Source organism: Rhagoletis pomonella, unplaced genomic scaffold (genome assembly GCF_013731165.1).
Source record: "Rhagoletis pomonella isolate Grant_MI unplaced genomic scaffold, Rhpom_1.0 Rhpom_scaffold_00007, whole genome shotgun sequence".
NCBI lineage: Eukaryota > Metazoa > Arthropoda > Insecta > Diptera > Tephritidae > Rhagoletis > Rhagoletis pomonella.
In genome coordinates, this window is record NW_023458561.1 from 26,278,439 (window position 1) to 26,302,899 (window position 24,461).

The 24,461-nt window shown below is 34.9% G+C and overlaps 1 protein-coding gene across 1 annotated transcript in view; it reads right to left on the bottom strand.

The window, feature by feature from the left end:
* Positions 1–23,628, bottom strand: part of LOC118742502 — a 46,504-nt gene extending 22,876 nt beyond the window's left edge. The window contains exons 1-2 of the mRNA XM_036474625.1: positions 22,837–23,628; positions 11,581–12,175 (exon numbers count right to left, since the gene is read on the bottom strand). Coding sequence (XP_036330518.1) covers positions 11,581–11,592 — 12 coding nt within the window. The 5' untranslated portion in view covers positions 11,593–12,175; positions 22,837–23,628. The remainder of the gene's footprint in view (positions 1–11,580; positions 12,176–22,836) is intronic.
* Positions 23,629–24,461: the final 833 nt, after the last annotated feature.

Below are 24,461 nucleotides of genomic sequence, written 5' to 3' on the forward strand. Positions count from 1 at the left end.
TAAATTCCACGCAGATCAGACATAACTTCCATGGGAGCTAATTCATAGTCTAACTCAATCTCATGAAAGTTATGGCATGACTTAACTTACAACAAAATTTTATCGCCAGGAAGATAGCGGAGCGAGAGGCAATTACGATTTCAATGCATCAATGATAATTTATATAGTTTTTTCTTTTATATGATTTAATTATGTACGGTGGCGAGAATGTAAATATATAGCAAGTTCGGGGTACTTTTCGAGAGCGCTCAGTGAGCTAAGGTGTGCCGACCACTGGTATAAAGGAACGTCGAGATTGTTAGAACTCACTAATCTCGACAACTACTGAATGGATTTCAATGAGATTTCCTCTAATATATTCTGTATAGGAGATAGGAGAGGTATATGTAGGGATAAAACGATACAAGTAAATCCAAGTACATACCCGATACTTTTCTCACTTTGCCAAGTATTTTTGTACTCGATACTTTTTACTGCGATCCAAGTAGGTATCAAAAAAAAGTACTCGTATCGGAAGCGCAAAACTTGTTATGCTTCAGCATCTTCTTTGAAAAGCAACCCATTAGAGGAATTGGAAGATATTCGCAATATATTCCCGCAGCTATATAAGCGAGGCCGTCTATACAGTGTTGCCGGTGTGCGACTAAAAAGGCAATTTGGCCCTTTTTGAACGCCAATACCCTTTGACCCGACTTTTTTAAAATTTTGATTTTTTTACCCTTTTCCAAAATTATGTGCGACCTTTGCCCCTTTTCAGAGACTTTTTTTAAGAAATGTTAACAGAACTATGCTATCAAAAAATATTTCCTCCTGTAAGTATGAAAAAATGCATCACTTAAGACTTTTAAGGGAAATGTAACTGTTCTCGATTTATGTGTATGTTTGCAACCTTGTTTTGTGAAAAGCTTGTCGCTTTATTTTCTTTTTAAATTCAACAAATTTTTTTTTTTGTACTAGTAAAGAAAAGCAGAAATAATATGGTGACCCTTTTTTCGTCAATGAACCCCTTTTTTCGAATTTCTGAAAATTCTCAACGGCAACGCTATGTCTATACATAACGGTTGTTGCGTCATCTGTCCCTTGCGAGAGGCTTTTCTCAAAAACAGATACAACTATATTAGAATCTCGAAACCGCCTTTCATGAAAACACTTGGAAAAGTTGATGTTTTTGGGAAACATAACAAAAAAGGAGTTATTTTGTTAGACTCACTTTATATAAAAACATTTTTCCCGGGATTCAAATTGAGTCTTAGATTTTATGAATATGAGTAAAAATTCAAAATCTGAAAGCTTTTAAAAACACCATTAAATAAAACTATTTAAAATTTACGATAAACTGAGTGTAAAACTCATATATCGCTACTAGCTTAGAGTGAAAAGTTGCTAACTTCACTTTTAATGAAAAATCATATTCTGATATAGGAGGCTAGATAAATTAAAATTGCATCGTTTCGAAAAGGGTAAAGACCCTTGTTTTATGTCTTCTCGTTTATATTCAATGAAAGGAAAATTTGCTAAGGCCAAAACAAGCTCCGAAAATTCGATAAGGCCAAAAAAGTACGAAATCTTTTAATAAATATCGAATCCCTCCGATCCGTATGGAGTTTCGCTTTGCTTTAAACAGGCAAAATGTTGTATTCAAAGTTTTGCGAAATACTTGAAGAAAATGGCTATACGAAGTTTTTTCCTCTCCTGTACAATTTTTAAATTGGGACGCTAGCGATATTTATTAAATCAGACAAATTTTAAAGTAAAACATTTTTTTTTTATTGTATTTAAAAAACCATGTTATTGAGGAACGTATACATCACAAATAATAATTTAAATTAATAAAAAAACATAAAACAAAAATATACAAAAACAATTTCTCTAAACATGTTTATTCTACTCTATAAAGAAATGGCGAATGGAGAATTTTTTGCCATTTTTTTCGCAATTTACTAGAAATTTTGAGGGTGTACGAGTCAAACGGATCTCAGAATTGGATTCAGCGGGTCGAAATACATACCCCTTTTTTTTGCCTGTGGTGTTATTATTGCACTTAAAATGTTTTCGTAAGAGCAGCAAAGCATTCAAAGCGGAGTCTTCTAAGCTTGACCTGTAGTTTTTACATACAAAACCTACTGGTGAAAAACATATTTCGGCATCAACACTTTTAGGCTGAACTGTCAAAAGGTAGACATATGCCATTTGAAGATAATGACCCCTATCTCCTCCATTACAAAATATTTGAACTTCTTTTACCAGCACGTCGGCCAAATTATAAGGTTTTCGATTAGAGGAAGTTTTGAGTAGATTGATCTAAAAAATTATCCAACTTTTCCTTTTTCGTTTACATTAGCGACGCTATGAGTAAATACATTGAAATCTTCTTCAAAAAAGGCTCAGACTGCAATTGTAGTCAAAACGGCATTTTACAAAATTCATAAACAAATTCTTACTATCATTCGATATTTCAAAATTTTCGGGACCCCGGGATTAATGCACAAAACACCGGGATCCCGGGATTGGCATCCCTAGTGGCCACCTGTCTTAAAAAATTATAAGTTCCGCACCGTTAGAAGGATTACAAAAATTGAAATCGGTCAGTGATTTGAACTTCACTGTCAAATGAAAAGACGTATGGCCTTATTTATATAAAATAAAAGAGATTTAGAAGCTTTATAAATAGACGTTTTCACACATCTAGGGTTGCCAGCTTTTTAAAAACTATTTTCACCGTTGGTTGGCCTACAAAATGAGGTACCAAGTGAAAGGAAATGGTCTCCCGATGTGCAATAAGCTTTTATGTTTATTTGAGCGGGGCTGCCGTCTGTTAAAAATTACCACCTTACATATAAAACGTGTCAACATTTTTTGTTAATTACATCCGATTTGCAGAGGTAATTCAGTTTTAAAAACTGTGGTCTGAAAGAAAAAATGCTTGGCCTTCAGATGAGCAAAAAGGTTTTATTTTTTCGAAGAGGGTTGCCACCTGGGTGAAAAATTATAAGATGTCGGCTGTTCGCTGGAATACGAAAAATACGACGTCATATGAAAGAGCTTGGCCTCTAGATGTTCAGTAATGTGTTAACTCTTTAGTAGGGTTGCCAACTTTTTAAAAATTATAAGATCTTCACCGTTCGTTGGACTAAAAAATTAGGTATCAAGTGAAAGGTTATGATCCCCGGATGTGCAATAAGCTTTTATTTTTTAGTGGGGTTGCCAACTTTTTAAAAGTTACTACATTACATAAAATACGCGCAATCATTTTTTGTTAATGACATCAGATTTCCACAATTCATTCAACTTTAAAAAAATTAGGAGTACAATGAAGGCGCTTGGCGTTCAAATGTGCAATAAGATTTTATTTTTTCGAAGAGTGTTGCCGCATGCATGAAAAATTACAAGAGGTTGGCTGTTCGTTGGACTAAAGGTTGTCAAATTACATAACTTGGCCTCCTGATGTGGAATAAAGTTTTACTTTTTTAATTAATAAAAACATAACACATCAATTGAAAGAGCTTGGTCATTAGATGTGCAATAAGCCTTTATTTTTTTAATAGAGTTGCCACCAAAGTATATCCATGTACATTATTATGTACATATTCAGCGCATGGCACAGACTCGCGCACACGAGGCCGCCTAGTACACACACATGGAAAACTTTGAGTGGTTTGAGCGACCCCTAAATATACATTTCAGTAATAACTCGACTCCAGCACCACTTGGAAATCAAAGTTTTGCGTACAAGCCTTGTCCTTACGAACGCAACAAAGAAAGAATGAGCCAAATTGGTTGAGCCCTACTCAAGTCATGTGGATTTTTATTTGTAAAAAAATTTCATGTTAGATTAGAGCACCGCTGCGTATGAGTAATAATTAAATGAATTTTCATCAAACATTTTTGCGTTGTTTAGGCTAATTTCAGCAATGCCGTCAGTAGGGAAAAATGAACAATTTTTCTATGGACTGCGATTTCTTTACTATAGAAAATGCAATATTAGAAAGTTGAGTTCTATCTGAAATTCTAAGTCACCAACAAAAAGAAAATATGTAATAATAAAATACATACATATATCCTGTTTTTATACATAGAAATGTACATACATGTAGATATATTGTACATGTATATTTACATGCACATATATACATTTTTGTTGTTGCTGTTTCTGTGCAAATTTCTCAAACTATGAAATTATCTACTAAGATTTCCTTGGCATTTGTGAGAATATGACAAGTAACGGCGAATAACAAAAAATGTACAACAACAATAGCAACAAAACAAGAAACATGAGCACCGAAAATAAAAACGGCAAACAATCCAAAATGTGTGGCAACGACAAACAAAGGATAACTTTCGAAAAAAAAGAAGAAATTCTCATATGAGTCAAAGCGAAAAGAATTCAAATCGTTGCTGGCAGTAACAATAGCAGCAACAACTGTTGACTGATACTGCGACAGCACACTAACTACATACATATGTATGTATGTATGTATGTATGTAACAAAAGTGGAAACAGCTGTAGCAGCAGCAGCAGCCGAACTTGTAAGATACCGAACTACAATACTTGCTTGCCACTATTTGCAGTGCTGTAATAAAAAACATAGCATAAAGGAACCCCCTTCACGCCTCTCACACAGTAGCATATCGTGTTTTTATAAGCATGTGTACGTACATAAGGGTGGTCCAAAAAGACATGCGGGCGAAAAAAGTTTAAAATCCTAGCGGTTTTTCAAGATGAAAAAAACAAGAAATTGAAACTGCCTCAAAGCCCTTGAAGTTTTTCTTGTATTTTATATGGTGAAAGACACTTTTTCATAGAAATGGTAGTTTTTTTTTTAAATCAATATTTTTCGATTATAAAACTCTATTTTTCTTTAGGAGACTTCCGTTAACAGTACCCAGGGGGATCCATAAAAATCCGTTAGTTATAAAAAATGGCAAAATAAAAATTGAGTATTATTATTGGAAGTCTCTAGAAAAGAAATAGTTTCCGATCGAAATATACTTATTTTAAGGGATTCTATACCATTTTTACAAAAAAGTATTTTTCGCACATATAAAGTATATGGAAAACTTCATGGGCTTTGAGGCAATTCTAAATATCATTATTTTGGTTTTTTTTTTTAAGAAAAATGTGGGTATTAATTTTTTCTATTTAGAAAAATCCAAGGGGTGCGAGCTAACATTTTAACCTATTCTTTGGACCACCATAATGCGCATTCAACTCTAAGTACATAATCACTTACATATTTATATGTACGTTTGTATGTGCATTAGGACGGTGCAAATTTTTTCCCTTCAGCCACCCTCCCAGCTCTGAAATATATCAAAAATAAGTAGACACGTATAATTTATTTTGAAATCGATTAATATTTAACCGTGCCGCCGGGGCTTTGGAACTTTCCATGTAGTTTACATAAATTTTTTTCGTTAAATTGCTATAAAATCGTTAAAAATAAATATCTTTTGATCGAATAAGACTATTTCCCATTAGGAGCCTTCAAAATTTAATACTATGATGCTTATTTTACTTAAAATTTTTATTTAGCATGTTTTAATAACCTAAATCCTATCTGTTATATACAAAAGTAGTTATTTTATGTTTTCATAACCACATCACGAACGAACAGCTCAATGGATGTGTGTAATTCTTTTATGCATTCTACTCGATGTTTTCTGTAGGTTTGTGGTAACAAATTTTTACAAATAGGGTTGGCAGATATTTGAAAATTTAAAATTATTTAAAGGTCAATAAAATATTTAAATGTCTTCATCAAAACTATAATCGTTTGGCCAACTTTCAAAACAAAAAAAGATTGTTAAAAATTTAATAAATATAAATAATAATACAAATTATTAATAAAAATAAGATAATTAAGTTTCTTAATCAAAACTAAAAGTTTATTTTTGAACCACCCTAAAGTACATATGTATGCAAATGGATATGGTAATGTATGGTGAACACACACATGTCATATGCACACACATGCAGAAAACATCGCCACCACCCTCCGCCAGATACTCGTATTTAGGTCAAAGCTAGTCAGTCACTCGAACATTGCTGTTGCCCCACAAATGCTCGACTGCATCAACAACGCCAGCATGCCAGGCAGAAAGGCAGTCAGCATAGCCGTAAATACATACGACACGGCATGGCATGGCACTGCACCACACCCCGCCATCAGTGAGCATACAGCATCTGCTGCGCCACACAGACAATGCAACACGACATATCTACATACATACATACATATGTAGATGATAGAATGAGGTATAGATTTGCCTGGCAAAAGGCATTCATTACAAACGTTGCATTTGCTAGAACTACGAAACGCAGAGCTGTGCGGTGACTGTCTGTCACATGAAAATCGTTAACGACTCTTCGCAAAGTCACTGTTTATCACCGAATGTTAAAACGCATACTACATGAGTAGTAACTGTAAATTATCGTAGCGTTCGCGTTGTACGAATGCAACCAGAGTTATGTTTGTGTCTATCTAAGTTCATCAGTAGAAAATTTTAAGTAATGAAAAATGATGTTATGTAATGCTAAGAAAGATATGAAGTAGCTAGCGCACAGCTGAGCAGCACAAAACGTTTGGCCAACAAATTCACAGCGAGTAGATGCTTAGCGAGTTTATCGCTCGGCTGTGGTTAAATGCGCAACTGCACGTAGTTATTTGGCATTCAAAAGTATCTAGTGGAATACTGCCGTTATGAACTATGCTTTTACATACATATTAACATAGTTCTGTTAAGTTAACATTGCTGTTGCAAGGTGATGTTGAGTAATAATTGCATGAGAGAATATGGATTAAGGTTAATAAAATTGTTGTAACCCTTAAGTACTGTTGCGGGTCTCTCAGACCACGACACAATTTTTAGATTAAAATTAATATTTCGTTGTAAGAAATCAACGTTGAAAAGCCTTATTGAAAGCAGTCACTAGTTACTACTCATTGTTAAAGTTGCCAAAATTTTTAATTTAATTTTGTTAATTGAAAGTATTTTATTTTAAAACATTCTTTTGCTTTTTAAACAAGTGAAACACCTTTATGCTTTTCTGATTTTGGCTTAACATATGGGTAAATTAATTATAATAAAAAAAAAAATCGCAAAGTCAAAATAATAATATTTTTCACTAAAAACAGTTTTAGGTGAAACGATCTAAAAACATACGAATAATATTTAATACTTAACAATAAAGTTTGTTTGGTCTCACATACCAACATCAGTCTTCTTCTAAGTATAGTAATTAAGGGTTAATAAGTTGTTAGAATTGAAAAATATATTTTATTTTCACTTTTAACTTGAGTAGTATGAAAACAAGTAAAGAAATCTGAGTTCGGGTGAAGTTTTTTCGCCTTTCTGGTTTTACGCCTATTTCAAATATTTTCGATAATATGCTTATCGCTACCTAAAGGTTAAAGGTGCCAAGCCCACTTTTTTTCAAAAGTTAGTTTTTGATGCAGAAAGACAGATAATGCCAAACTACATCGATTTTTCGTCTCTTCTGAATAATTTAAAAAAATGGACTTGGCACCTTTTCAACTTTAGGTAACGATATGAGCCATTTACAGTCAAAATTCGACCGTTTTTCGGGAGAGGTTTTTAACTATAGCGTGTCTGCTTTGCAACTAAAACGTGGCTCAAATTTTTTATTTCTCTGAAGGACTTTGGCAGGAGTTTGGCAGGACTTGGAATTGGCCAGATACATTCCAGTTTATCGATGAATTTCGAAAATTTGATACCTATCGATAATTCAATGAATTTCAAAAACAATAAAATCCGATAACTCAACAAAATTCGATAACTCGACTAATTTCGATATTTGTCGATACGTTTCAAGGGCTACCGTGATTGGGACACAATTTGCACCAAATTTTCAGCAAATGCCCAACCGTGTGACACTGCCTTAACAGATCCTAGTTTCAATTGTCATTTGACGAAGCTTATAGTTTTTAGTTTTCGTTTGGTTTTTCTTATTTACGAAAAAGCATCTGTGAAGTTCAGAGCAATAAAGTGAACATACAAAAATATTTCCAAACGAAAATCAGCTTGACGTAAACAAAATACCGATTGGCGACAAATTTTTTTTTTTGTTTTTGTTTGAAACAAATACAATATGGGTAATTTTTTTCTCAGCAAGTGAGAAACTTTAATTAGACAAACTTGTTTTTTACTACCTTTGCAAACATTAAAATATTCTAATTTCTTTACGTCTTTCAAAAGTGGCGCCGATCAATAGAAATCACAATTTCATCCGCTTGCCGGTTTTTTATTTGCCGTGTAAACTGGTTTTTCAATTAAAATTCAAATATTTAGGAATGTATGTAAATAAGTTTTTAAGTGTTAATAAATTTCATATTTCAGGCATTTGACTACACTCAATAGTCATCAAAAATTTAAGTTTATTTGAAAACAAGTTGAATTATCGTAAAACGAGTTGGATGAAAACAAGCCAGACATTGAGTTAGGTTAGTTTAGTATTTGCCGCGATTAAGTAAGAAAATACTTGTTAGAAATTTTGAAGTGATTTTGTGATAGGTTTAAATTTAGATTGCACTCATACAATTTTTTTTTTTGGTTATAAATATTTAATAAAACAGATTAATTCATCAGATCAGGTTATATTGAATTAATTTTGCGTAAATACATATTTGGTTTTGTAAATTTCCACAAAATATAATATGAAATTAAAGTTATTGAAAAACAAAATAGATGGCTTGTAGAAAATTAGAATTTAAAGTAGCATAAAAAAGTGAATGATGACTTACATGCTTACATACATAAGTGTTTCTCGGTGACCGATTTATCAATCGGTCCTTCTATGGTTGTTGATGTCGATGAAATTTTTTCATCAAAAAATAGCCATCGTAAGTCCAACTCCAGCTACGCTGACCACAGCACTATTTTTGCAAGGAACATCTTTCCACAAAAATATTACGAGGGCTATTGGTGTCATTGAAAAATGATATCGACGTCGACGTTTACAGCCATAATAGGACCGAATATGTATCTATAAAACTTGGTGCAGTTATTGTCCTTCGTACAAAAAAGCAATATCGGGCCGGAAGCAGAATTTTATTTTCAACGCAGAAATGCATCTAGGAACATCTCTGCATAAACAATAAAATTTTGAAAAAATTCCCTTATGATAAAATTTTTTTTAAATCGGATTAAAATTACGCCCACTTCCCATTTACCTACGGTGGCCATCCGTCCTGTATCATACGGGACGCCGAATGTTCTGTATTTGTTTTAATGTCACGTCTTTGCTCCGTTTTAAATGAGGTTGGCATATGATCGTAATTTTCATCATAAACAGTTATTATTTTTAATGTAGATAGTTTCCGAAGTTATAATTTTGTTTAAAAAAACTGTAAGAAAATTTTCAAGTTTTGAAATGTCACAAAAAAACGCCGAAACATTTGAACTTAAATTTGGGTCGTAGTTTTGTATACCGTTTTTCCAGATCAGGTAATCTTCTAAAGATCTTTAAATTTTTGTAAAAAAAAAAATATTCAAACTCTAACAAGGAAAAAAATACAAAATAACAAGTCTTTTGTAATTTTTTTAAATTTATAGTAAAGATTGTTCTTTTGCCAAAAAAAAAATCAAGCTACTAGCGAGGGAAATCGATAGATAAATAAACAAGTTTTGAATGGTTAAATGAAAATTTGCAAACATTTTTTGTATGAAATAGAGCCAACAAATAATGTTACTCCTACGTCACGACGTACATGCAACTCCAAAGAAAAGTGTTACAATGATGCAAAAGTGTGGGAAATCAATCCGAGGAATACCACTCTGGCTTAAAAAGTAGTCAGATAGTTTCATTATGCTTCCCTGCTTAGGAATATTTGTAGCAAATTTTGCGTGGTAAAACTGTGTGCAAAGTAAAACAGTTATAGAAAAATTGAATTTGATACTAAATGCGATGTTATACATTCTGGAAATATCTAGCATCTACTTTTTCAACCTTTTTATGGTGGTGAACGTGGGCAAAACTAAGTATTTTCTGCCATCACGTCACCGTTGACAGTTACAGTTTTAAAAAAGTAGACGACTGCGTTTTAAAAGAAACTAGCATTAGCACCGATAATAATGTCAGCCTTGAAATCCAACGGAGTGATTTCTCCTTGTCTTGCAAAAAGTGCTACTTTGAGTAGGCAATTGGGACTTAAAGTCCCTCTTGTCAAAACAAAAATAACACTCTATAAGTCCACTCATTATACCCGCGCTTATGTATGGCGCAGAAATATGGATAATTAAAATATCTTATGAGACGGCTCTTAAAGTTATCATGAGAAAGATTCTGCGTAAGATTTACGGTCCTCTTCCCCTTTTTAAAGTAAACACATCATGTAGCCTACTTTGTTGAGCGGCTTTCTGAAGTAGCATTATGTGAATCCATGTTAACTTAACGGTTACAAGCTAGATTCAATAAACCAATGTGTAACCACTGAAATTGCGAATATTCACCACACCTTTCCTTGTTTCCGCTGATGTTCCATTTGCTGAGATAGAGCAGTCTACCACGACGATAAATCGTCATCCTATTGCCACAAGCGCGAATGTTCAAATCAACTAATTTTGAGTTATTGGGTTGACTGGATTAACCTTTTGAAGTTCTACGTTATACGAAATCCCAGCATACCAAGCAAACACGGAGACCATATATTTTAAAATGCCAAAGACAGCAGTGCAGGTCAAGTCTCGTAAAAAAACTTTCAAATTTGATTTCCCAAAATTTTAATTTTTATACATTCACGTTTCTTGCGCACAGACGACGGTATATCATTAATTACGCCGCACAACAGCATTTCTGATGATTAGGTTATATTATATGATATTAGCCTAGTTTTTAATTACGATTTCAAATCTGTGATTGAAATTTTTTGTATCAGATCTAGTTCAGAAAATATGACACATGGTATTTCGCATTTTTTCCATACAAAGTATTTTTGAAAATATTTTTGTATAGAAAAACTGCGTGAAAAAAGTTCTAAAAATCGACGGTAAGTCACAGCTACATCAAACTTGCACTTTGTTGTAATACAATTTATTGGGCTCCAAACTGCATACGCAAAAAAAAATCTAAAAAAAATCTGATTAAAGTTTTGCACAAAATTTAGAAATTAGATTTTTTTTTCTTTTTTGCTGTAGTGTGAACCACATTTTTATAGAAAATTTGCGGAAAAAATAAAAATAAAAATTGTTGCCTGTATTGTAAAAACTTTTCTGTGCCAATACTATTTTCCGGCAGTGTAGTTAATCTAGTTTAATCGAGATCTCAATTTAAAAAACTAAATTTCTTTTATAAGACCACGTTAACCGATTTCTATAAATATTTTTTTTTTAAGGAAAGGATGTACCTCAGACTAATTTGGTATAGATTCGATCATTGTATCATGAAGAAATTAACGGTTCTCTTAAATTTTTGTTTGAGAATTGAAGTTTTTGGTTTTGTTTTTTGCTTAAAAATTAGTTGTTTTTGTTTTATACTTTAAGGGCAGATACCTTTTAAACGCTTAGTATTTGAAAAAAAAAAAATAATAATAGAAAACCAAACCATAATTAGGAGACACTTACCTCTCTGGCCATTACGACATGCCTCAACAAAGCCGCCCACGATATCGAGGGTCTGTGGTATCTGCCATCTGGTACCGCCGCGCTGCCACTCTGCCACCGTTGCCACTGGCCGCATTAAAAACCAAATCTCCACCAAATGGCAGTGCAATGCACGCTCTCCAGTGCGTTGAAATGTTTTATAGCTAGCATGCAATTTTTATTTGAACGACAATTTTTCTTTTTTTATATTTAATTTTTGTGCGCCGATTGGTTTGCTGATTAACGTGTAGTTTTAAATGAAGTTTTACTTTTTCATACTAAGTTCAATTTTATTTTTAGTTTCTGGTGTTATTTAAGGAGGTTGTAGTTTTTGGATATCGTTTTATTGCTTCGTAAATTTTGTTTCGTTTTCAAAATGAATGTAAGATGAGTTATTAATTTGTGCATTTCATTTTTATTGGGAAGACAATGTGTTTGTTATAATGGTTGCTCGTTTCCTTTTATCTTTTAAAACGTGTTTTATTGTTTTTGTTTGTCATTATCTTTATTCTAGTCGAGATTAACGATTTTCCATAAATACAATGTTAATGCGTTATACTTGTAGTGGTTATAAGCACTGATTGGTAAAAAATGTAAAAACATTTATTGTTATAATTTTTTTTTTAAATAATAGTGATGCACAGAACCGAGGAACCGGAATCGGAGAACCGGGTCCCTAAGAGAATGGGTCCGATTTGTACAAGAACCGAAAAACTGTTCTAATGGAACCGATTCCAAAAACCCGAAAAACGGTTCCGGAAAAAACGAAACTCAATTCCAAATGACCCAAAAAATTACTCCGGAAGAAACGAAACTAGATTCCAGAAGACCTGAAAAACGATTCGGTTAGAACCGAAATTCGTTTCCAAAAGACCCGAAAAATGGTTCCAGAAGAAATGGAAAATGATCCCAGAATAACTGAAAATATAAGTAAAAACAACTGAAAAAATATTCCAAAAGAACCGAAACGGAATCCTATACAACCGAAAATGGGCAAAAAATCTATTGTTTTGACATTAAGTCTAATTTTTACGTTATCAGCCCGAACATCGGTTTAAATATATAGAGTACTGAGTTAACCTACCAAATCGTATTCGATTCAGGGCACTATACAATATAGCTGCTATTTACCCGATCTGGCCGGCTTACATCAACTTCATTGTTTTTCATGTTATCTTATGTTATAGAGACCCGATCATTGTTATTTTCACTGCAAGTAATCTGTTGATAATGGGTGGAAATAGCGCGAAATGTCATGTTCCTAGCTGCATAAATGGAGAAGTTACAACGAAAAATCTGATCTCTAAACAATCAGTTGTATGGTGGCTATATGTTATAGTGGTCCGATTTTTCCGATTCCGACAAGTGATTAATACATTATCAAAATACGCTTACTTACCAAATTTCATCCGGATATATCGAAAACTGAGAGACTAGATTGCATACAAACAGACGGACAGACGGACATGGCTAAATCGACGCAGCTCGACGTTCTGATCAAATAAGTATACATTTTAGTGGGTTTATCTCTTCTTATTCTTGTACTTACAAACATCAGACAAAAGTTATAATATCATTTCATGCTCATGAAAGGTATAAAAATAAAATAAATAAATCCGAGAAGCCCCAAAAAACGAAGACTAACTGAAAACCCCACAAGGTCGCGAAAAACGCAGAAATATTCTCCGAAAAAAAAAATTGAAAAAGTCTCAAAGAGTCGACTTCTGCTAAAGAATTCAAATTCCAAAAACAACTTTTATTTACAGTTTCAGGGCGACAATTATTATCCAATAGTTTGTAGTTTATGAATTTTTACGCATTGAAATCTTTATCGAAAATACCTCATTAACAAACAAGTAAATAAAAATCGCCTAGTCATTTTATGAAAGAAATTACGAAGTCAAAAATATTACGTAAGTATCTTTTTTAGCAATTAATTTCAAACCTTGACAATACTAATCTTATTTCCTTATTTTTTTTTACAACCTAATTGCAGCTCCACAACAGTGCAACCTTTTACCAAATTTTGCTTTGCAACTCCAGCAGTTTTATGGAAATCTCCTTTGTACACAGGTGCGTCGAGAAAATATTGAAGTAAATACTATATTAACTATTCATTAAATGCCGTTTTCTCAAGTAGGTTTCGAAATTTATCTGCCCTTCAAACGCATTGGTTTTTCAGAACAAATTTTTGTTTAAAGCGCAGATTATTTACTTGATAAAACGACCTTAAATTTTTTATGGTTCTAATCAAATTCTAATCAAATGAGCAAGTAAACATTTTAAAGCTCATTACACATCGAACACTGAGTAGTAAGGAAAAACTGCAAAAAAAATATTACACATCAAAAATTAAATTTTCTAAAACATCTACTATGCATTTCACTTTCTCTACGTGTTCTGACATTTATTGCTCTCTTCTTTGGCACAACTATCGTCCACATTTATTCCACCACCACCACCGCCTTTCAACTTAATTCGATGTTCGAAAATCCACAAATAAGAATCTCGATTTTCACTTTACACTTTCCACTGTTATTTCATTGCTATTTAGTTACTGCTTCCGTTTCCTTTTCATTCACACTCACACACGTATTTGTATGCGTTCACTACTCGGTAGGATTTCATACACTTCGCATGCTCATCGTTTTGACATTTTGTCGTCACTGTTGTTGTCGTCGTCATCGTCGTCGTCCATCGCGTAGCAGCATAAACGCCCAATCGCTCGGCACTCCTACACCTACACGATGTTTATTTAACTCACTACAACTTCATCTCTCTCCTTACTCATCCTTATCTGGGTATATTTGGCCCTCTATTTTTCTTTCTCTTTCTCTTTTTTCTTTAATGCCACTCTCAGCATTTTTGTTTTACTGAATAGCACACAATTTTTGACGTTTCCAGCCAGAGCTTTGAGTGTTTAATTGTGTATGTGTGTGTGTGTGTGTGTGTTTTACCCCTTTCTTTATCATAGTAATCCGCGTGAAGTTGGCTGCATTTCCTGTTTTACCCAGTATTTTGTATTTCATTACACTACGCTTATCTTTCGGTGCACACGCTTTGTTTCATATTTACTATTTCGTCTCTTTTGTGCGTAAATTTTGCCAAATCTACGTAAAATTTCTCTACTACATACACTTACATCCGCTAATTTCCTTCCTCACCATTTTCTTTTATTTTTCCTGTTTTCGTTATGGAAGTCCAGTCAAACGATTCAAGTCTTCAAGTATGTTTACACACATGCATACTACTTATGGCTTTGTAGGTATGTATGCATGCAAATATGTATTAGTTACTTGTGTGAATTTTACATGTGTTTGCGTATGGTCCACATGTTCTTGTGTCTTTGTGGCAATACCCTGTAGGGAAACCCCGAACCTAATTTATAGTCTCCTACTAGAGCTTTATCGCCAAAAACGAACCAGTCCAGTAGTAACTAGATCCCAGCCAGTTCAAAAGCAGTGAAATTTGGTACTTTTACACTTAACGTTTTAAAACTACGTATCGCTAGTTAAGAGTGAAAAGTTGCTCTTAAGTCCACTTTTTCTAAAAAAATTATAGTTAAATGCAAGAAGCAAGAACAGTTAGAAATGCATCGTTTTCTAAAAAATCAAATGAACTATTACTTATGTTTTTAACCATTTCCGTTAAGTGATACACAAATTTGGAAAAAGCAAAACACTCACAGAAAATGTAGTAAGTCCCAAAGAATAAAAAACGTAAAATGACGAGTTTAGAACTGTTTCGGAACTCTAGAAAACGGGATGCAGAACGAACAGATTGAACTAGATCTCATCTGGTGAATTTAGAGACAGTTCGGAACTAACGAAAAGGGATGCAGCGAGGGGCTTGTTTACTTTAAATAAACATTTGTTTGGCGTCTTTGTCCACAAATACGCTTTTATTTTGCACTTCGCAGATGCTTTTTCATAGTTTGGTAATACAAAACAAAAATTTTTGTTAATATTTTAGCGTTTTGGGACCTTCTGGAATCTAACTACTGCAAACTCAGCCACAACCACAGGTACGTGGGCGTACATTTCATACGATCATTGAAACAAAAATTAATTTGAATTTGAAAACACATTTTATTGCAAATTACTTAAAATCGCACACACGGAAAACCAGAAATATCAAAACAAGCACGATACTATTTTCGTCTATCGATTTTTAAACTGGTTCGGAACTATAAAATTTGTGACTAGTTCGGAACTATTGAAAGAGGGATGCAGCTGGGGGCAATTGACGCTTCGCAGGACATACCAATATTAGCTTCGCCAGTTGCTGGCACGCGAAGGAGAATTAACGCGCACTAGTCATGGTTCTAAATTCTCTAGTACAGAACCAGTTCGGCACTAGTGCCTCTCCCGACAGGGTATGTATGACCGAGTTATAGTACGTCCATACATATGTATGTGCCTGTGTATGCATATTTACATCTGTTTTCCGGGAAAAAATCGGCTCAGCTTCAGGCAGCAGCGTCAACAAGAGCAGCAACATCTCGCGTTTAGCAGATTTCGCAGCACAATTCTTTTATTATTTATTCATATTTGACCTTTTTCTCTCTTTTTTTTTACAATTACTAATTGAAGGAAAATATTTATCTGAGTTAGGCTGAAGGCCACTAACGTATGCAGTACAATAAAGCGAGTAGTTATGCTGGTCAGCTTGCAGTCCTCATTAGTTCAGGCCTGGTGTCCACAGAATCATACATATGTACATGTATAAATAACGTTACATTGTACATACATACATGGTACATTGTTATTGATAAAGGACTTAAAATTGTATAAGAATACTTAAAACGTCTTAAAGTCATAATTAACAAGTAAGAAAGTCTAAGTTCGGGCGGAGCCGAACGTTAAATACCCGGCGCAAGTATTAAATATATGTTTTTTCACCTTTCCGAAAGCTACCGCTAGATGGTAAGACGGGGTGTATCAATTTTGAGTAAATTAGCGTCCTTAAATTTCGAAATATTCCAGTTTCAAGCATTTCTGAAATTTACCGTTATATGAAAAGCGGCCGTAATTTTAGTCCGATTTCAATAACTTTCAACGTTTTGCTTTTATGTTTCAAGGATAATAAAAATACCGAGTTTGGTACAAATTGGTATAACGGTTACCGATATACATATATGTGATCATAAGTGGGCGGTGGCACGCCCATTTTCCAAAATTTTACCATGAACGTATTTCTTGGTAAAGAATTGTTGCAAGCATCCATTTTGAATAAATTAGCTTTAATATTTTCTGATTTATCGAAGATTTTGTATTTCTCTAAATTACCGTTATATGGGATGTGGGCGTGGTTATTGTCCGATTTTTAAATTTTCGGCCATTTTGTATGCTGTACCCAGCCCAATAAATGTGCCAAGTTTGGAAGAAATTGGTGCAGCGGTTACCAAGATATGCACATGTAGCCATAAGTGGGCGTGGCTACGCCCATTTTCTAAAAATTTATAATATTCTTATTTTTCGTCTGAAATTTATTGTAAATATCAATTTTGAGTGAATTATCTTCAATAGTTACTAAAATATCGCGGTTTTAGTATTTCTGAAAATTACCGTTATATGGGATGTGGGCGTGGTTATTTTCCGATTTTTAAAATTTTCGGCCGTTTAGCATGCTGTATCAAGGTCAACAACTGTGCCAAGTTTGGAAGAAATTGGTACAGCTGTTACCAAGATATACACATGCTACCATAAGTGGGCGTGGCTACGCCCATTTTCCAAAAATTTATAATATTCTTATTTTTCGTCTGATAGTCGTGGTTATTGCTTTACAAAACAGTCCGTTTCAGAAAAGAACGTACTTTATTTAATACATGTTATTAAAAAAAATAAAAATTTTGTTTAATCTTGATTCGCATTCAAAAGTAATTCTATGAGAGATTTTGTATTGATATTTTATTTTTCATGGTAGTTGTAAGTGTCAGTTAAATCGAGTTAAGATAAGTTTTATATATCGCTATATACTATAGAATTTTTAATTAATATATCTGTAAAAAAATCTACCGCCTTCTTCCGCCCCTCTTTTAAATCGGTATTTGTTTTTGAACCTTTCGAAACTAACACAAGCAAGTATTTTTTTGTTCTCAGTATATAATATGCGGTCATCAAGAAGGATGACAAGAGAAGCGTTATTAAAAATTATTCAATAATGCGAACGCAAAAAGAAGATAATATCGAGTTTTTTGAACAAAAAATTAGTGAAAATTACATCAGTAAATACCAAATGAAGGAGGTATCGGCAAGTTAGAAGGAGAAAGGTGTTTTGGGGAAAAATTTAGATAATGCATGGCGTTTAAGTTATAGATAACGTACTTCTCCCGATTGAGCAGCTACCAGAGGAAGCACGAAACAAGCACCGGCAATATAGACAACATTTTGAAAGAAAATTTCCAAGAAGGGATGTATTGATAAGCTTGAGCAAAATATTTTTAAAAATAGTACAGGTCAACAAAAGTGGAAAAAAATTTTGGTGCGGAAAATGTTAAAATTGTTCTTGATTGATTTTTTGCTGCTGATTAAGAATCCATAAGTATAAAGTTTTCATCAGCTCCAGATTTTGAGAGAAACGAGGACAAAGTTTCAAAAAAGCACGTTTTTTGCAATATTTGAGAACCTGTAGCAAAGAGAAGAAGAAAGTCGACAGGCTTAAATTAGTTTTTGCTGCACAGAAAATGTCTATAAATGATCATCAAGTAAGATTCATAAATGGTATTTTCAGGGCTAGAAGTCGACAGCTCTAGCTTGAATTTAAGCCTATGCGGAAGATTCTATAACCTTTTTTTCTTTGCTAGGGCTTCTAAAATATTGCAAAAATTGCGACTCTTTGACACTTTTACCTCGTCAGCACAAAAAAGTCTATGAAAATAGCTTTGACATTTGCTGCACCATTTTTCCCTTTTTTTGTTGGCATGTACTATTTTCCGAAAAATTTTGAATGAAGTATGTAATTAGTTAGCTAGTCATAATTGTTTATACCAAACTCTTACAAATCATGCCAGGTATCATTTTATTGTTCAGAGATATATTTGTTTATTTATTCATTTATTTATAATTGGCACTAGTCAGTTGCGAAACTACACATAAATAGTTTTGGCCAGATTTTGAAGGCAAAATAGCCCTATGCGCAACGGGCTATCCCGCGTCGCGCCGACCCACATGCTGTCGTCCATTTTTTTCCGTTATATAGCGAAGTTTAGATCTGGCATTGCCAAATCGCATACACTCGAAGAAAACATGGTGCGTCTCCTCCACACTGTTCACTTTCAGGCATGGATAGATATGGTTTATGCCATGCTAAGGTTAAAAACACAATCTAATTTTGTTTAACGAGTTATTCCACTGTATGCTCAGAGAAAATAAAAGTTCAGAAATTTACCGTTACATGGGAGATGCGCGGGTTAATGACCGATTAAAAAAAAAAGTTCAACGAGCTTCTTAATGAAACTCTCAGCAATATTCGTACCGAGTTTGGTGGGGATTAGTAAAGCGGCTACTGAGATAGAGCTTTTATCAGAAGTAGGCGGTGCCACCCCCATTTTTCTAAAAATTCATAATTGTCTTATTGTACCTCACATTCCAACTTTCAATAATTTAGATCTAGTGTTTGCGGAAATATGATAGTTTTTGCAAATACTGTTATAAGGGAGGTGGGCGTGGTTATTGTCCAAAATTGTCTACTCGGTTGTAAGTATAGCAAGGCATTTGCACAGTTACACGGAAAAGGCGTGATTAATGCGAGCTGGCGGAGACGCGAAAAGACTAGTGAGAAAAAAATTATAAGCCAAGATGACAATATTTTTATCCAATCAGGCAAAGTTTTCCCGGACCCGTGTTATTTATCTTATCAGAAAACGCAGGCTGTTTTCCCATGGCAAAACGCCAACCGATACCTGGATATTCGAACTTTCATCACAAATAAGTTGTCCAGAAAAAGATAGAGAGCAGAATTCATAGCCTATCAGAGGACAAATCGGTGTTCTAATATTAAATAGCTACTTTTTATAACCACCTATATGAACTCTGCCTGACATGTGACGTGATTTTTCTGTACGTGACAACTTATTAAAAGCAAAAACGTAATTTTTTGTTTTTTTCCCCCACTTAATACAGTCTTTGGGTCTTACTTACACTTTTCATCTAACACATGTGTGGCCCTTATTTCATAGTTTCGCTGAAAGTTGAATGTGAATACATATGATCTTCTTTTTTCTAAGGCTTTTGAAGAACTACCCTTAAATAGTTTGCATATAATCAAAGACTAATGTTCAAACTATTAAATAAAATTAATAAATTACGTGTCTCATTAACGTGTCTAAAACTATACGTCTTAAAATAACAGAAAAGTAGTTGAATTTGTCTGTACGTGACGATGAAATGCTCCACAATAATTTTTTTGTATGAAATAGGAGCAGGTAATAATGTTACTCATACGCCATATGGTACATGGCCGTGTTCGAAATAGCGTATGAGAATATTTGGTACATGATCATACTCGAAATAGCGTATGAGAATATTTTCCATCTTAAAGTTAGATGTTTTTTTTTTATTTGCAATGCAAGCTTAAAGCGCAAATATCTTGGGAAAATTGCCTGATCTAGAAAAACAGTATACAGATCCGTAATCTATGACCTAAAGTTAACTTTACGTGTAGATAAGACTGAACGCTCGGTAGTTTTCTTACAGGAATTTGCATTGCTCTTGAAATCTTCTCTAAGTTGTCTAACTTCCTGATAAAAAATGTTGAGACACTCTTCTTATAGTCCAGAATTTCAAGCTTTTCACACTCACGTTTTTCGGCCTCTCTTTTTTAATGAAAAAACACGACCCACTTTCTCCTTCAGCTCTTTATATCGATACCACACGGCACCATTTGCAACAGATCGCAGCGTGGCGAGATCATTTTCTCTACAGCGGCATTACATTCCGCATCTGACTCGCTAATATTCGACAATTTCTTCGGTGGCGGAGTTTAAAGAGCTGGGAAATGTGGTTTCACCATCCACAAATGTCGATTTGTTGAAGCTCAGACGGCAGTTATGAAACGAGTCAAATGCGAATATGCTGCTTATTGGGACGTTCAGCTTATCTTCCCTTGTTACACAGAGGCGTGTACGTATCTTGGCTGTAGAAAGATAGTGGTGTGAGTCGCCGTGGGAGTTTACGTGCACCCTTAACACTGGAAGCATGCACTCCGTGTTTAGCTATTTAGTTATTTATCTAGATATTGGCGGCTGAGTGGTTTGATAACGACGTATCTCGGAAAATTTTTCAAGAACGCCATATTTCAGAATTCGATTGAAGAACTATCTCAGCTGCCAATTTAAAAACGCCCTACATCAACATATTTTCAATAAATTATCAGTTGATATAAAGAGTTTTTTGAAAAAAAAGAGTTGACATAGGGCGTTCATCAAACAAATTCTGTTGTAGGGCGTTCTTGAGGCATTTTCTGAGATAGGACGTTTTCGAACCGGCTGCAGAGATAAGTCGATCCTGTCGTGTCAGTCGTCGATATCTAGTTTTCCGTTCCGGAAAGAGCATTGTGGCTTCATTGATCAAGAAGACCTGAACCTGTTGTTGTTGTAGCGGCCCGGAGTAGTCAATCAGCCTCGGTTCGTTATCGGATGTTTCGTCGTAAAGGTTACATTGTTCGACGGTGAGACCTAAAGTATCTCTCTGATCTACCCTGGCATGGAATTTGCCTGGCACGTTGTTAATATCGGGAATGAAGCAAGGCTACAAGCGGTGATTGAGTTCTTCGACGCCTCGTCCTTCTCCGCTATTGCGATGTGATCACTTATGACCAAGATGTTGCGCGTCCACTGGGACGAACGACAGTACCCGACGACGGAATTCGACATGGCACCTCTAGGAGAAGTTGCAAGGTTCAAAGTGTTTATAATTTTGTCTCGTCCTTCATAAACCTTGAGTGGCAGCCTTAGTATTCTAGAGATCATCGTTTGATGATCCGTTCAGAGGCACTTCTTCATTAAAGATCCGCACATTCCAGATGCATACTCTCATAATTGTAATTTTTCCATTTGATGCTGGTTTTAGTTGAGGCGTCCGAAACCCAACGCAATCCCAAAAACTGGACCAAATTTTGTTGCGAACCGATTACCCGCTTACAGTCGCACCCCACAGTGAATACATGCATCAGATTTCAGTGGACCGGCTCCTTAAAGTGATTATGTCGCAGTGGGCTCACTAAATCTTACACTCTTTCGGCCGTGGCGCAAGTCCTTACACGCCATGGTTAGCATAGCTCGTACGTGCGTCCCTCACGATGCACAGGGTGCACAATTGTAGACGCCAGAGTAATTTAGAAAAAGTACTTTAAACGCAATTGCTGAGCCAATTTGTCACGAGAGCTAAAGATTAATACATAATTAAATTTCTCAGTAGTCTACGCCTTGCATTGATTAAAAATAAAATCACGCTGTAAACAACTTATGGTTATGGTTAACACGGACGAGTGCAATACACCCTGTTAGTGCGCACAAAAAAAAAGGGGTAGGGCAACTAATCACGTTCTGATGGCTTACGATGTGTGGGTTTGTCGTCTATATATTTTCATATACATATGTATGCATGTATGTGTATGCGCTTATCATATGTATGTGTATCAGTGTGTGTATGTTAAACAATGGGCTCAATAAATACTTTAACTACTCAATGGACCACAACGAGAATAAATAACACCCATAATCGCTACTTATGCTCGAAGGTCCTTTCTTTCAATTCATTTCATTATCTAAAGTGCTTTTGTATTAAAATTAACAGCACAATTTGATGTACTGATAGTAAATTTTCGAGCACTTTATTGTAGTAACGCTATGCTGCTGCCATTGATGCAAGGCAGCTGCGGTGCACTTTTAGCATTTGCAAAGAAGTTGTCTTATCCTCTGAAATTCGCTAAACCCGCAATACCCCGTTTAAATTCGATTGCGATGCCAATATCGCATGCAATTTTCAGTTGACGTTCATACGTTTTGCTGCTGCGCCGCGTTGCTGCTTACTTTAACGGTTTTTCGACGCCTCTCATACACACACATAGATATATATGTATAGTACATATGAACGAGTGCTACACATACCGTGGACCTTTTTTGGATTAAGTTTTGATGCACCATTTAATTTTGAAAGTTCAAAACGCATACTTTGTATTTATTTTTTACGTATTCGCGCAAAGAAATTTATTTCTTTTCATTTACTTTTCGTTTACCATTTGAACTTTTCCTAAAATCTGCTGCTTAGGTAAATAGGTGGTGCTCAACGCGCTCCCTTAATAGATTTTTCTACGCTGCGAATTCCAATAAAATTTTCCATGTGTGTTTGTGGGCACACACGACACACAATCGTCGACAACACTTTGGCACTTTTTTCTACACTACTTTGTTGAGTGTCAGCGCCGCTTTCGCATCTCGGCAGCATCTTGGCAGCAGCTATGGCTTAACATGGGTATTTGTATGTTTTTGTGGATATCGTCGTCGGCGGTACCGTCACCGTCACCATTACCGTCTGCGTCTGCGTCTGCGTTGACGCGTCGATGCCAATTGTCGATTTCGACTGCAGCCAAAGGCGTAAAACGAAATTCATACTCGCGTTCGCATCGCGTTTCCGAATTACAAAAACGGCAAGAAAACGCACATACACACACGCACGTTAGCTCAACTCACACACACAACAAATTTTTATATTGAATTTACTGAATTTCTTATTGATTTTTTTTCTTTCAAGTTTTCACTATTTTCACTGTGGCCTGCAGTTTTCCTTAATGTTTTAGTTATGGTCCGTTTAACCGTTGTGTGTTTGTTGTTGAGCACTTAAAAGTTATTAATGAGGAAAAAATTTCGATTAAAGTAAAAACACCCTTCGCGCTGCGCCGAGATGAAAAATTGACTTTTCCATCTGCGAATGGACCAACACAGACAGCCAAAACTGGCAGCAGGCAGTTATTTGGTTAGTTCGGCAGTTAAGCCATCTATCTATCCAGCCTCAATGTACAACAACGGAGCGGATCGCATGCAAAGCACAGGCATGATAAGCGAGCAAGCGAGTGTATGTAGTGTCGTCGCTCACGGGGAAAACTCTCTCAGCGAAAATAGTGGGAAATTTACAAGGGCGGTGAGTGCTGTGTGCCGCCCAAAACTGTGGGTGTAAGTACTGTGACGATAGCGTGCGCACTAGCATACTCCCCTCCGCTACTTTACCCTCCGCGCGCCAGACACTTTCATACTCTGTTGTGCACACCCTGATGATTGGTAATAAAATAAATTAAATGTTGAGTTTTGGTGGCTGGTGAATTAGGCTGACGTTTATGCGGCATGTCAATTCGGCAAAGCAGTTTGACAACTTAACTACCATAACAATTTTATAAATTTGCAAGTCTGGCATATTAGCATTTCTATGTTTAAAACTACACAAATTTCATGACGGCGTTTAAAATTCATAATTTTTAAACGTAAAAGTACAAAAGAATAAGCCGACTAAATTATGTGCATATCTAAATATGTCATTTAATTTCGTTTTGTATCAAAACAATGCTTTAATACGCAACAGTTTTTTTGGGTTTTTCTAGCCGAACGAAAGTGGTATATCCAGTAGGCAAAGCAAACGCAAAATTTTACACTGCAAGAAATTTGTATGATTAGTTATACATACGATTTGTAGCTGTGAAAATACTTATGTATGACTTGTAGAAGGTAGATTCAATAAACAAAGATCCAATAGATAAAAAGCGCTCAGTAAGCTGTAGAGGGTAGCATTTGTTTGCATACCAGGACCTATGAGAACATTGCGATATTGACTGACAGCCAGGCGGCTATCAAGGCCCTCAGATCTCACTAG